The 14,554-nt window shown below is 50.9% G+C and overlaps 5 protein-coding genes across 5 annotated transcripts; 2 read left to right on the top strand and 3 right to left on the bottom strand.

The window, feature by feature from the left end:
• Positions 1 to 340: 340 nt before the first annotated feature.
• Positions 341 to 5,068, bottom strand: SCP_0305390 (predicted protein; the record flags this gene model as incomplete). The annotated part of the gene is made up of 25 exons (XM_027755931.1): positions 341 to 437; positions 486 to 626; positions 679 to 762; positions 820 to 829; positions 888 to 906; positions 963 to 1,007; positions 1,066 to 1,268; positions 1,333 to 1,399; positions 1,717 to 1,737; positions 1,793 to 1,958; positions 2,015 to 2,057; positions 2,111 to 2,143; positions 2,874 to 3,007; positions 3,061 to 3,108; positions 3,161 to 3,262; positions 3,315 to 3,440; positions 3,506 to 3,682; positions 3,735 to 3,801; positions 3,858 to 4,087; positions 4,141 to 4,213; positions 4,267 to 4,372; positions 4,426 to 4,523; positions 4,587 to 4,740; positions 4,788 to 4,885; positions 4,945 to 5,068. The coding sequence occupies 25 exons, from the start codon at positions 5,066 to 5,068 to the stop codon at positions 341 to 343; spliced, it is 2,466 nt and encodes an 821-aa protein (XP_027611732.1).
• Positions 5,069 to 6,630: 1,562 nt separating this feature from the next.
• On the bottom strand, positions 6,631 to 6,813 carry SCP_0305400 (hypothetical protein; the record flags this gene model as incomplete). The annotated part of the gene is made up of 1 exon (XM_027755932.1): positions 6,631 to 6,813. The coding sequence occupies one exon, from the start codon at positions 6,811 to 6,813 to the stop codon at positions 6,631 to 6,633; it is 183 nt and encodes a 60-aa protein (XP_027611733.1).
• Positions 6,814 to 7,305: 492 nt separating this feature from the next.
• SCP_0305410 (WD40 repeat-like protein) lies at positions 7,306 to 8,436 on the bottom strand (the record flags this gene model as incomplete). The annotated part of the gene is made up of 1 exon (XM_027755933.1): positions 7,306 to 8,436. The coding sequence occupies one exon, from the start codon at positions 8,434 to 8,436 to the stop codon at positions 7,306 to 7,308; it is 1,131 nt and encodes a 376-aa protein (XP_027611734.1).
• A 324-nt stretch (positions 8,437 to 8,760) lies between these two features.
• On the top strand, positions 8,761 to 11,916 carry SCP_0305420 (predicted protein; the record flags this gene model as incomplete). The annotated part of the gene is made up of 12 exons (XM_027755934.1): positions 8,761 to 8,940; positions 9,016 to 9,108; positions 9,160 to 9,246; positions 9,298 to 9,364; positions 9,420 to 9,550; positions 9,600 to 10,108; positions 10,166 to 10,677; positions 10,733 to 10,848; positions 10,899 to 11,039; positions 11,093 to 11,169; positions 11,226 to 11,372; positions 11,427 to 11,916. The coding sequence occupies 12 exons, from the start codon at positions 8,761 to 8,763 to the stop codon at positions 11,914 to 11,916; spliced, it is 2,550 nt and encodes an 849-aa protein (XP_027611735.1).
• Positions 11,917 to 12,442: 526 nt separating this feature from the next.
• On the top strand, positions 12,443 to 13,540 carry SCP_0305430 (hypothetical protein; the record flags this gene model as incomplete). The annotated part of the gene is made up of 4 exons (XM_027755935.1): positions 12,443 to 12,464; positions 12,518 to 12,699; positions 12,764 to 13,184; positions 13,245 to 13,540. The coding sequence occupies 4 exons, from the start codon at positions 12,443 to 12,445 to the stop codon at positions 13,538 to 13,540; spliced, it is 921 nt and encodes a 306-aa protein (XP_027611736.1).
• Positions 13,541 to 14,554: the final 1,014 nt, after the last annotated feature.

Below are 14,554 nucleotides of genomic sequence, written 5' to 3' on the forward strand. Positions count from 1 at the left end.
TAATGACCAACAATTATATGTATTTCATCCGTCCGAAAACATGCAAAACGACGCTATAGCTACAAAGTACATGTAGGTACACATTACCACCGCATCACGACGAGCCCTTCTAGTGCGCTCCTTGCAAAGTTCGGCGTGCTGGTAAAAGGACGCCGAAGAAGGTTCGCACTAGCAGCGACTGTGAGATACGGGGGTGGTATACGAGCGGGCGGGCGACCCACCCGCAGGGGTGTACTCGCGATGCATGATGCGAGACTCGGAGCTGCGATGGATGACTGTCGGCCTAGGCACGGGCTCGGCTGAGACGCCGTGGACCCGTGCGAGAGGAGAAGGGGTCGTGCTATACGACTACAGCACGAGGCGGCAGCGCAGCAGCAGAGCACGAGGGCGCGCAGGGCGCAGGGAGCCGCGGCGACTTGAGCGGGAGCGCGGCGTGGCTGCGGTACAACTATGAGATGGTACGGTCGAAACGCCGGAGTACTCACTCGAGGAAGACATCAAGCTCCATCTCGCCGTTCAGCTTGTCGCCGACGGCGGACGGACCAGGTGATAATATGACGCTGTGGGATCTGGTTGCGCTTTCGGGCGGAGTCGCGGGGCTCGGCTTCTCGCGTCTCGCTTGCAAACTGAACTTTACGATGATTAAACGGTTGCAGGTGACGAAGCTGGAACACCCACGTATTCAAAAGATAAAACAAACAAGACGAGTGGACATCACCTTGGCGGGAAAGCGTCTTGAATGTATGGCAAGCGCACATGATCCTGGACAAACAGACCGGATATGAGCACGAAATCAAGGTGAAGAGTATAAGCACGAACGTTGCAATGACTACATAGGGAATATGTCCGTTGGTGTATCATCAGACGCATAAGTGCATATCACTCACATGCGGCGTAGTCAATTGTCTAACATGTCAACAAGAATAAGTCATTAGATTATCCATATGTCCAGACAAGCGCACCCGTCTAAGATTCGCACTCGGGTCAAGTGCAATGAGATGAAATACCTAAGGCGAGAGATGCTTCAGTTGGCTCACAGACATCAAGTGAGCATGGCGGACAAACCGTAGCAACCGTCCGAATCATACACACGAGAACAAAATCGAAGGCTGCCTCCCTGATAAGCTGATCGAACAGAGCTGACCAATCTCTCCTCAGATTTGTGTTGCTGCGAGAGTCCTGCCACTCGGATGGATACGCGTGACGGCGATGAGCGCGAAGCAAGAAGCAGATCGCCAGGCCGAGGAAGATTGCCGATACAAAGGCAACTGATAGCGAATCACGAGGTCAAGAAGATTGCGAAGGTGAGGGACGGCATGCGGGACAGCATACGTACGGTAAACCCAGTAGAAATGTCGAAATACGTCTGAATGCCATCTTCGTCCGACCTGCGATATACCTGGAAGACCAGGATGTTAGACCCATGCGACCGCTGCAAAGAGAAAGTGTACTCCATACCAATTATCATGCATATGCATAGTCCTATCTGAAGGGCAGTCACACAGTACGTTACTACGTTGCACTTGCTCAGAGAAATGCTGAATCATCAAGGTAATTACGAGTGAATGTGGCGACGAGAGTTGGGTCGCAGATTTTTACATACATGCGAATTGCAAATATTTGGTATGCAAATGCCAGAGAAATGCAGTAGGTAATCTTTTGGGCAAGGGTTCGAAGTCTAGCTGATCATACACAGATTTAGGTGAAGGAACACACCTGGCATATATAAAGGAGAGCCTGATACAAAGAAAATGATGAACTGTATATCGTAGGCAGAGACGGAAGAAGCTACCTCGTAGTTATGAAACTTCAGTGCACAAACGTAGGCGACCTTGCACACCACCGACACAAACGAGATGTACCGACAGCCAGCGTAGACAAAGAAGATATGACGGGCATGCACACGCTTCCCTCGCCAGAAGGAAATGTCAAAGGGTAAACATTGTATGAGATCCCAACTATAACGGAGTGGTTAGTTCCATTCGAGGCAGACGTGGCGTGGAGAAAAACTGACGTGCACAAGCCACTGAAAAGCTGCACGATTACTGAGAGAACACCTGGAAAAGACTTTAGTCACTCAGTGTCATAAGAGACGTGAAGCAAGGCTCACAATATTGCTTGTCAATGGCACCGTCAGATGTCTCTGTCCAGAAACTCATGGTTAAACAATACGAGGCTGTAGCCCTATTCTGAAATAAAGGGAATCTGCGCAGCGCTGGACCCAAGAGCTCCAGGGAGACGCTACGAGGGAGGGGAGCGTGGAAGTGCGGGAACGGCTACTTAAGTACAGCCTGAAAACGCGATTGGCCGATTGCCAAAACGGTAGATCAGATCAACCGAATCTCGTCACGTCAATATCTAATCTGCAGATTTACCTCCGCGCTTTCCGTGAACCGTTCGGGGCCCTTGTTAGTCTCAGGCTCCAGCCACCTACATGTGCAGTAGAAGCCTCACCACGTCGCTGTTGTGCTCTTCTCCGTGTCTGCAACCATGGATCACAACACCGAGGAACACCTCACACCCCACGCGACACAATCTACACGTTACTTTTATGTACTATTTCCCTCTCGAGATACACACGCCATACCTCGACCCCACCTGGACGTTCTCCTAGTCATACAGTAGACACCCATGTATCGACCGGAGAACACCGCGTCTATAAGTGCTGAATTCATCATCATCATCATCAACCATGGATCACATTTTTGCCGCCATTTTCACCGAGTAGACAAGCAGATATATCGTGGTTCCAAACTCTCACAGGATTTAAATAACTGGGTCAACGGAGCATAAAGAAAATCATACATGTACCGCAAATAAACAGCTATTCTAATCTCGAGCAGCCAACGACACTCTCAACGGCATTTGCACACCCTTCTCAACCTCTCCCTCCAAGGTAGGAACCATTAGTAAAGAATTCTCCCTCCGGAGGCGCTTGATATCATCCGTGAGTGCAAACTCAAAGTTTGATATGAGCTCAATCAGGAATGCTTGCAATTCGTACAGCCTGTGTCGCGGTTGAATCTCGATCAATCACCAAGAATATGGTATTCGACTCACGCGAATCGCCATCCAATGCAACCTCGGATGCCGCCACCAAATGTTAGACTGTTCGCAACACATCAGCATATTTGCCACCACAGTTTTATGAAATACGCACATGTTGCTAACCACGCCGACAGATGGGCCGCGTTTGCCATAAACTTCTAACCATCGCTCGGGATTGAAAACATGTGCGTCTTTGCCCCATACATCGGTGTCGCTTTACAAGGTTTATGCCGTCAATTATCATGATGAGACGCACCAACACTCACCGATTGTAAGCCGCTATGGACAAGACGACTCTCATCCCTTTCGGGATAGGCACCTTGTCTATCACCTTTCCAGACAACGTCGTGATCGGTTTGGACAAAGGAATGACATCGTCCTTCGCCGATTGCCTATAATTGTGAGGAACCACAGGATGGAAACGCAGTACTTCTCGCAACACACAGCTTGCAGGTACGGCATCGCTTCCATGTCTGGTACGGTGAAGTCGCTGTCTCCACGCTCGTGTACTACGCGCTCCTTTGCTCTGATTTCTTCGCGGAGACGCGTTTGCATGTCAGGGTGTCTCGCGAGCTCGAGGAACGCGAAAGACAAAGTGTTTGAGGTAGTTTCTTGGCCAGCTAGCATGATCGTCCTATGATCCCCTCTGTTAACTAACGCGCGAAAGAGCACACAAGCTGATATACCTCATCTGCGAAACCATCTCTTCGTGATCGAGCCTTGCCTTCTCGTTCTCCGATGCATTTGCCTTGACTGCACGGTAGGAACTTCAGACACGTTCATCCAGAGCCATCCAACGACAGACGTACCTAGGATACTCATTACGTCCCGGCTTCCTTTACCTAAGTTGAGAGCTTCTGTTTTCATCTCTAGCAACTCGTTCGCAACTTTATGGGCAATCGCTCGGTTGTGCCGCGCCTTGTCAAGCCCCCGCCCTGGAAGGTAGTTGTATATGGCTTCCTGTACAGGCATCGGAATGTAGTGCCCGAGGTTAGAAAGAAAAAGGTGCGCCTTCGTAGGGGACGAGAATATAGTTGCGCTGTTACTCCTTTTGAGGCGCCTTCCACAACAGCTTTTCGAAGCAGAACTTACGCCAGATTCTTGTATGCCAGCCCCAGCTCATTATTGCCGTCATTCAGGAGTCCAAATTTGTAGTCGAACGCGGCTGAACGCACAATGCTTCAAACAGATAGGAACAGAGATCGACGACATACTAACCTTCGCCAATGGAATCGAGAGTGGCGGGAGTGATTTGGGCAGACACATTGAGTGTACAGGCCTGCTCAGGCAGACTCAGCAGAAGGTCCTTCCACTTCAAGGATATCTATTACAATGCGTTAGAGCGTTTGTAAATCACTAAAGTAGTTCTTCACGCACTTGCTCGGCATAGTGGCTGAAGATTGGCAAAAGGGCCTTGGACTCAGGCGTACCGAATGCAGGGAGCATCACCTTCCGCTGACGCCGATGCCTTTCGCCTATAAATCGTAATTGAAATCAATAAGAGTAGCGGCCAATGAAGGATGCTATTACTATCTTACCGTCAGCCCAAGTCAAACCGTGGTCGGATGTGAGGTATGACAGAGTTCGACGTTCAGGCTGCTTCGGAAAGTTGTAACCTGACGTGTGATAGATGTATTGCAGAGCTTTAGGGTCTGATATCCACAGGTAGTCCTCCTGTGAATTGTGCATGAGCTGGAATCAAAATAGCTTCAGCACGGCGATACCAATACGAAACTTACTCCTAGAGGTGCCTTGATGCGGGCGATGCCTCCGAACCGGCTCTGCCAGTCGAAGTCTATGGCCCCTGCTTGCGTCTGAAATAGTTCAGGGAAATTGCCTGCGAAATAGTGAATTTAACGTTGGGATGACCCACAAGCCGGTGTGTTCACGACTCACCTAGCAGGAATGACTGCGACTCTGGCCCCGGAATATCTGCGATGGACACACGAGTGTAGATGCGGTACAGACGATACAAGAGAGCAACTGCTCCCAACAAGACGATACTGGAAAGATACCCCATGGTTGGACGGTCGAAGTGAATGACCCTCCTAAGGTACGAGAAGCCACACTTTTATGCTAGGTGGCAGTCATACCGGCAATATAATGCCAAGGTGTCTCATGACAACGTCGAGATAGAAGTACTGCTGGAATCTGATCCATGGCTGGGGGCTCTGTGCCGGAAGACTTCTCGTGAGTACGCGCATAGGCGAACCAATAGTTGGAACCTACGTTATTAATGCCCGTGTGAATAGAAGATGGCAGCTTGATAGGCTCGGCTGTCACGCACAGTGGGGTAGACCGTGGCGTAACGATTGCCAGACAGTCGAAGGAGTAGTCATCGGGCCTTTAATGAGCGAACCCATGGTCCCAAGTCATCGTGACAGCTTCACGAAGAGACTCGCGGGTTCCAGTAGAAGCTCGGACTAATTTCGTCATCCCTGTGTTTAGTGAGGCACCGTGTCATGACACCACTGTCAATAGGGCATCGAGACAGACTCAGCTATGTAGGAGCCTACAAGGTCATCTGGAAGGGTAATTCGTCGGTTGATAATTCTGTGGATCTCAGTACGCGAATGAGCAACGTTGGCACAACTGTGTATGCACCTGACATCCACCTGTGGTCAAGCTGCTACAGTAGCGCAGAGATTAATATGTCTTACACGCTGCATTCGAAACCAAACAGTCTGTCACGCGGAATTAGCTACAACATTCTGTACCCAGTACATCTCCTGGTCCAAAATTCGCGTGAAGGCTCGAGCATGGTTCCACTTCAACGTCACTACGAACCTCGTAGATATCGATGAGGCCACAGTGTGAGGGCAGTTTCCGGCTGGAACAACATTGGGACACTGCATTGCGGAGCGCCGGCTCCTAGGATCGATATCGTCCATCATAGATGGGTACAAAAGACTGCGTGGACCGCTCTGCATAGGTCCGCCTGAGCGTTAGTACTAGTCAGTACTACGTGTGCGGTGGAATTCACGAGCCCCCCTTGCAGCTGGTTGAGCGCTGCCTTTTCGAGGACCACCACTGATAAGGAGACACACCAAACGTCAGAGCATCACATATATGTCTAAGAGCTCGAGACCAAGACTTTGGAACTCGAAGTGTACATAAAACGCGAACCCTAATAGAGATCATGAGCTATGTGACTCCCACAAAAAACCGAAAGGGAGTGAAACAACAATTGACGAAGCAACACGTCCGAACGCACATTGTGACACAGCGACAAGGCGAAGTGAGGGAAAAAACAATCCGGGTACATTACATAGCAATAAGCGTACGCTACCCGTTTTGGTGGGCAGCGAGGGTGGAAGACGTGGAGATCGTGGTGCATTTGTGCGTAGGGACGATGCTGCGAATGTCGATGACTAGTAGATGGTAGCGGACGAACATGAACACGGGTGAACATGTTCCAGGAGCATGTGTAGGGTGTGAGCGTGGCATCTTGTACGGAATGGGTGGTGCGAGAACGGTGTCAACTTGAATGCAGTGGAGAGAGACGACGTGCAGGTGGGAAGAGAGGTGCTGGAGCTCGGAGAGCAGAAGATATGCAACAAATAAAGATAACAGTAGCAATTATCATCGAATCAGTCGTCCATAGTCGAGTCGACTCTCCCGCTTTGCTTCATGGTTATCCTTCTTCGGGAACGCATTCCAGAACCGGAGTGTCTCGTCGCCAGCGCCAGTGACGATCGTCTCGCCGTCCGGGCTCATAGCGAGATAGAGCACTCGATGCGTGTGGCCTGTCAATGATGCAACCATGTCCAATGAGGGATATTTCCATATGCAGATCTGGTTTTGGGCAGTAGTCGACGAGAACCCGTGTGTTGACACAAGCTCATGAGACGTCAAGGACCATGTGAGGTTACACACCTGCATACATACCGTGAGTCGATTGTGGGGACCTGTCACTTAGTATGAAGACACACCTGACTGCCAGTATCTAGCTCATTCAACATACTCCCGTTGAATACATTCCAAAAACGGATATGCTTGTCCGCTGTTCCTCCTCCCGTTGCCAGAATGCCCGACACATGCGGATCCCATGCAAGGGCCTTCACCGCCGCTGTGTGCTCATGGAACTTCCACAACGGCACCTCCCCTGAATCCTCTCCTGCACTGCTGCTTGCTTGTGCGCTTGCAGTGCTACTCCTGCCAGCAGCTGCCAATCCCGGTCTCTTAGACCCACGTAGATCCCATATGCAGACCTTGTTATCGTTGCCCCCGCTGGCAAGCGTGGCAGCCTGTGGTCCACTATCCGAACTCCATCGTAAGCCACATACTTCCTGCCGGTGCCCTTGACACCGCTTGAATGGCCGTGAGGTTTGCTCTCGTACATCCCGGTGGTGTACTTGACGATCCCTGGAGCCTGAGCTGAGCACATGCGAATTCCACGAAAGGGCGCCAATCCGCTGCGTATGCGCCTGCTGATACGTCCGTTGTAGTTGAAGCGTGCTTGCATCGTATATACGCAGTCGCCCAGAAAGTGTGCCAACGGCAAGCATGGAGCCCTAAGGCATAAGTTTTCAGTCTCCAAAGGTGAGGGGAAAGAATAAAGGTCACCTTCTGTACCCATGATACAGAGCTGATTGTATCGTTCTCGTTACTGATGTCACACAGTTTCGAAACAGCCGCATTGTGCGCCGTCCACAAATAAACGCACGAGCCCAATCCAACACCCAAAACGTTCGTACTTGACCAATCCACCAAGTTCAGGTAGAAGTCATCGGCCAACTCTGGAGCATCCAGCACCCGGTATGGGGTCTTGCAGACACTACGGAGCTGCCGCCGAGGACTCTCCAGTAGCTGTCTGCTCTCCGCACGCACTGGACTCATTGAGTATGCTTCGTCTGTCGGTGTGTCGAGACGCCGCGTGGGTGTAGCTGGATTGGATCTGGATGGAGAGTTGTATGCGAAAAGTCGACGTCGTGTCGGCGTCGATGGCGGGGCTACAGCCGAGCCCGAGCGGGTGGGTGAGACGGCTCTGCGAGGGGACGGTGGTGTGACTTCTGTGTGGAGGATAGAGGTGAAGATAGCATTGGCCTGTTCTTTCAGAGCGTCTGATTCGGTAGGGATGATCTTGTTTTTAGACGGCGTGGATGGAGCGCTCTCGTCCATAAGATGGTAGGATGTGCGCATGTCGCCTGTATCTCTTGTAGGTACGAACCGGTCTCCATAATCTCGGGGACCTCGCTGTTCTGCTGGCGACTCGGGACCGCCACTTTCGCTCGTTGTTGGTCGCGAGTCCAGGGAGGGCGTCGACGCGGATGCGACACCGAATAACGGGGCTACGCGTGGACGGTTTCTTCGGGGACCATCCTCGTCTTGATCTTGATGTGAAGCGCGAAGACGCTTGCCAAAGGGCGAATTCTTGAGGCCAGACATGGTCACGGCGCGAGGTTTGTTAATTGTGTCGACTGTTGGATAGATGAATTGGATGAGGTTTTGATAACACAGCAAAATATGAGCAGAAATCAGTCGAAACCTAGCATCAATGTGGTAGTAGCAGACAAAAAGCCCAGAAGACGGCGACGGAGGGTGGAGGACGAAGGAAACAACCCCAGTCGCTCAGTCTGGCTGACTATGCCGCGACGCGTCTTATGTCAGCGACTGTGGCACAACGCCGCAACCCAGATTTCTTCGCCGACCGGTCGAATATCGAGGATTCCTGAAGGACTGTAGCAGCGCGGCACATCGTGCAGAGTATCTATGGCAAGTGAGCAAGAGTTGGTGAAGTCGGTAGGATTTCGGAGCAAGAACAGACCATGGAGGGAATTGTGGTCCTTCGGCGTGTGGCGCTCTATTCTAGACGGAGCTGGCGGAGCTTGTAGTCCCGCTTTGTTTCACTACCGCCACCGCGTGCCACTTCCGGATGGAGTGAGGATGAATGTGAGTGCAGCCCGCGCAGAGTCTCTCTCCGTCCATCCATCTAATGTCGACGCTTGAACCGCAACCGTCATGCAGAATCTCCTCAGGACATTAACCGCAAGCCAGCTCAAGTCCTCTCTACCCGAGACCGATCTCAAGTTACTCTTAAGCGCCGTAAAGGAAAGCCGCGTGAGTATCCACCTACTATGCCATGACTTGCACATAACAAACTTGTCGCAGCGACAAAGCAGCGATGTGGCCAAGCTTGGAGATGCGTTCTATGATTCCCTGGAAGGTCTACTCCTCGACCTCCGCACGATAACACCGGTACGTTCGCGTCGCGTTTTGGCCTCACGCCTACTCACGTCGCACGTGCAGGACAACCATGACGCGGAGGCCTTCCTCAAACCGGTGTCCAAGACAGATGTGCCAGATTATTACGATGGTATGTGGGCACGCTGCGCACTGCGCATATTCGCCCGATACTGATGGAAACTCAGTTATCGCGAATCCCATGGACTTGCAGACTATGCTCAGGAAGGTCAAGCAGAAGCAATATAAATCCAAGAGAGAGTTCAAGGATGACTTAGACCTGATATGGTCCAATTGTTTCACCTACAACGCCACCGAAGTGAGAAACCCTGGTATGACCGTTATCATGTTATTCACGGGTACTGCAGAACCATCCGTTGCGCATGTGCGCCAGGCGCCTCAAGGTCAAAGCTGAGAAGCTCCTGAAGAACATCACTGATTGGAAGGAACGCGCCGATCCTGTCATCCCCGCTGATATCTCCATTCGCTGTGTTACCCCGCTGTTGAATGGTGTGACTGTCAACGGCCATGGTCCCCCATATACTCCCGCATTGATGAAGTCCCCTAGTCCGGTAAAGCAGCCGTCCGTCGTCGTCACGAGTAGAAAAGCCCGCCGAGACTTGCCCTTCCAAGATTCTCCTGCCATCGTTCGCACGCCTGCTGGAATGGCAACGTTCTTGAGTCTGGATGGGGATTTTACTCAGGAAGCTGGGAAGCCAGCTATACCCAACGGTGTCGAATATTCGACGGCTGACCTGGCCACACGGTTGGGCGAGTACGCATTACTGTCTGATGATGAAGGCGAATCTAGTGGATGCAAATATCCGGAAGTTTCGTTAAAGACCATTGAAGGGGAAGTAGGAACGAAGCGGAAGTTGTGCGTCATGGCGACTCAAAGATGTCTGTAATCACTGACGTGGCGTGCATTGTGTAGGAACGGCTATGTTGACAACCGTCCTCGGAAACGCGCCCGGACGCATACTCCGGTCGAGAAGGAGGTGGTCGAATTGTGGTGGGACGCCATGCAGTCCGACGAACTGCTGGGAAATGGTCTCCCCACTCTCGCGCACGCATCGTCAGAACCGATACCCAGTCCTTCACCGCTCAAGCCTATAACTGACCAACCTCGAGAAGCTACTCGTCGGAAGAAAAAGAGGAAGAAGGACGAGCTAGCTCAAAGCAGCCTCTTGTTCCACATGAACAACAATATTCGAACGTTGAAGCGGGTGCGGACAACTCATGCCAAGTTCTCTGCTCTAAAGCAGTCCACCGAAGAGGGAAATTCCCTAGCAGTTCCGCCTGATCTTGCGGTGGAGGACGTCGAGGATGTTGTAGATGAACGGCCCTGGAGGCCAATGGGTTCTGGCATCGACATTGGCGAGGAAAATGCGGACGATTGTTTGCATTGGATGGGGAGCAAGGTTCTCGAACATGCCGGCTTCCAAGGTATCATCATGTTCCCAGCTGAATGACAATGTGACTCATATGTCATTGTCTTCAGGGACGTCTAAAGCAGCCTTAGACGTTTTGGCGAGCGTTACATCGGAATATCTCTTGAACGTTGGACGGACCATTCATTTTCTATGCGATAAGTATGCAGACAAGATGACTTCGGAGGTATGTGACATGTCCTTGATTTGGTCACCTCTTTTCAGAATTACCCGTAGGAAATTATTTTGCATACCTTATTTGAGAGCGGGACAACTAGAATCAACGAACTTGAACGGTATATTAACGATGATATCATTCGGTACGGGGGCAGATTGGCCGAGTTGGAGAAGAAGCTTGGCAATGCCTATCGAGAAGCTGTATGTCATCGTCCCCGAGGCTTCGTTCATCTTGCTGATCCTTCCTTCTGCAGACCACAGAGGAGGCTTGGGACGATGATGCGTTGTTCCACAATGCGGAGGATGAAGCGGAAGAGGGAGAGTTTGTCATGTATGTATTCATTTATGCCTTCCGGATGAACTGTTGATGCTGATGTTCTTTTGTAGGGGCAATTTCGCAGATTCGTTCGGCGAAGACTTCCTTGGTCTCCGCGAGTTAGGTATCGCTGCCGAGTTCGGTTTGTCAAGTCTTACGATCCCGAAGAGGTTGCTCAAAGGCAAGGGCAACCAAGGGAACAAAGAGGGACCTTCTGCGTATGTTCTAGTCTTCCATAACTGCTCCTCCAACGCTAATGATGTCGCCAACAGCGCCAAGCCTTCAGAGCCTCCACCACCTTTCCCACCACCACCACCATTTGTACCTTTCAACTCTCAGATGATTGATCACCAGATTGGACTTCTCAAGCCGTACTATCAGCAGCGTTTCTCTTCTCTATCTACGGCTATCGCCCCATCTCAGTCAGCTCTACCTAGTCAGCCACTTGTTCCCGCCCCGACTGTCCTCCCCTCAGCTATGCTTGTTCTTCCTGACGACGCCCCCACTCCGTCACACGCGAAGGTAGGACCTCTAGGTCAGATTCTCAAGGCGGCCCCCTCCGGCGCGTCAAAGAAGAAGCCCAAGGGGAAGGCATCTGGGGCACCGACGAACCAAGCCTCAGAGGCGGACCTTTCCGAATCTCTCGCTCCCAGAGTCTCGGCCGCCGACTCGCCGAAGAAGACGAAGAGCTCGGCTTCTACGAGCAAGAAGAAGTCGAAGCCTTCGGAGTCCTTGCCGCCTGTGGTCATGGCGAGTGCGTGAGCGGGTCGCCGGCGTCCTTCCTGATTATTGTTGTGCGGATGTAAATTATGTTGATTGTGTTGCTGTATCCTTGGGACATCATTTATATTGTGGATCGTAATCGTACTAATACTGTAGCAATATCATTATCACTCAGCTGGTGGTGGCTCCCCGTTACGTGGACCGCAGTCTGGACACAAGACCCTCGTTGTTGTGGACCCACTTCTTAGTAAGGGTCACTCCAGTGAGTGACTGTGACTGTCGTACAGACACCAAGTTTGTGAGTCTCCTCGATTATTTACACTCCAAGATGTGCGATTGAGTATTCTCTCGTAGGACGCAATGGATTGAACTTTGACTAATTATCATGTTTCATAGCTACGGTGAATAGATGGAGTTGCGTAGAGTAGAAATTAGTACACATGTGAGTATGGGAGGTTTTTTCTGGTGACTCGCTATGACTCGTAGCCGCCCTGATCCAGTCATCGATTAAATATTCTCTCGACTTCAGAGAGTATCAAACAGACAGTCACATTCAGACCTTGCTATGTCTTTCGCTCTGCATGACAGTAAGTTGCGAACAATTGCTACATCTTCACACAGTGACTTATCTTTTCTCCAGCTGCAGCTCCTTTCGATTTTCCGAAGGAAGAGGAGAAGGTAATCGCCTATTGGAAGGCTATCGATGCCTTCAAGACAAGCTTGAAGCTGTCTGAAGGTAGGCCTGAATATTCTTTCTACGACGGTCCGCCGTTTGCTACTGGCCTGCCCCACTATGGACACTTGCTCGCGGGGACGATTAAAGTACGTATCTGAATCAAAGAGTACGACGTGGATCTATCATCACATGAGTGCTTATGACCCTCAGGATATCGTTACCAGACACGCTCATGCAAACGGATTTCATGTATCACGACGCTTTGGCTGGGATACACACGGTCTTCCGGTCGAGCATGAGATCGACAAAAAGTTGGGCATCACGGGCAAACAGGACGTATTGGCTATGGGTATCGACAAGTACAACGCCGAGTGTCGAAGTATTGTCATGCGGTATTCGTCTGAGTGGCGACGCACGGTCGAGCGCATGGGACGCTGGATTGACTTCGATAATGACTACAAGACGCTGAATCCATCGTTCATGGAGTCTGTCTGGTGGGCCTTTAGCCAGCTCTTCGAGAAGAATATGGTTTATCGTGGAATGAGAGTGATGCCTTATTCTACGGGTTGCACCACACCGTTGTCCCATTTCGAAGCGGAGCAGAATTATCAAGTGGTCAGCGATCCCGCTAGTCAGTCCACATTCTTCCGCATATTGCAGTCATTGTCATGCCTTAAACAATGGTGTACAGTTACGGTTGCTTTTCCCCTGGTGAATGATCCTGGTACCTCGTTGTTGGCCTGGACTACTACGCCGTACACCTTACCATCAAATTTGGCCCTCTGCGTGAACCCTGAATTTACTTATGTGAAGATCCACGATCAGGAGCGTGACATATATTTCATCCTGCATGAAGGTTTGCTCAGAGCACTGTACAAGGACCTCAAGAAAGCCAAGTATAAGAGGGTCGGCCAGTACCGAGGGTCAGACATGTACGGTTGGAGATATGTCCCATTATTTGAATATTTCACTGACAAGGTAACCTGATGCATATATCTCTTTTTTCCTTCCATCCCGTGTCTAATATTTTCAGTTCCAAGATAGGGCGTTCAGAGTCGTCGTAGACCCCTACGTGACAGATGTTGACGGTACGGGTATCGTTCATCAAGCGCCCGGTTTTGGAGCAGAAGACCTCCGAGTTGCTATAGCCAATGGGATTGTTCAGCAGGATGAAATGCCACCCTGCCCCATTGATGAATCTGGCAAATTCACCAAAGAAATACCGGACCTAGAGGGACGCTATGTTAAGGTATGTGGCGCGGTCGACCTCAACGCTCGTAAGAATATATTCTTTATTTTTAGGATGCAGACAAAGAAATCCAGAAAATTGTCAGGGCGAAGGGCCGGCTGATAGTACAGTCGACCATTCAACACCGATATCCATTCTGTTGGAGGTGCATTAGGGTATTTCTGCTCATTTTATCTATTTGATCAACGTTCCAATAAAGGTCGGGTACCCCACTAATCTACCGGACTGTGCCTGCATGGTTCGTTCGCGTCCAGCCTATTATCGATCATTTGGTAGCGAACAATCGAGAGACAAGATGGTTCGTATTATGCAGGTTACCTCTTAGTGCTATCCAGAGTAATACTGCCATCTTTGCAGGGTGCCACAAGCGATCGGAGAGGGCAGGTTTGGAAACTGGCTCGCCAACGCTAGGGACTGGAACGTATCGAGGAATCGCTATTGGGGCACGCCCATCCCGCTGTGGGCGAGTGATGACATGGAGGAGGTTCGTCATGCATTTGGGAGATCGATCAGTGTCCTGAGGAGGCGATCACATCTAGATTGTTTGCGTTGGTTCTATTGAAGCGTTGGAACGACTTTCCGGGACCAGAAATATCAATGACCTTCACCGAGACAAAATCGACCACATCACAATTCCTTCGCAGAAAGGCAAGGGCACTCTGAGACGTATTGAAGAGGTTTTCGATTGCTGGTTCGAGTCTGGAAGGTAGGTCTGGGCACGTCGGACCGGCAAGGTCTCATCGTTTATGCCT

The sequence above is a fragment of the Sparassis crispa genome, assembly GCF_003851025.1.
Source record: "Sparassis crispa DNA, contig_000002F, whole genome shotgun sequence".
NCBI lineage: Eukaryota > Fungi > Basidiomycota > Agaricomycetes > Polyporales > Sparassidaceae > Sparassis > Sparassis crispa.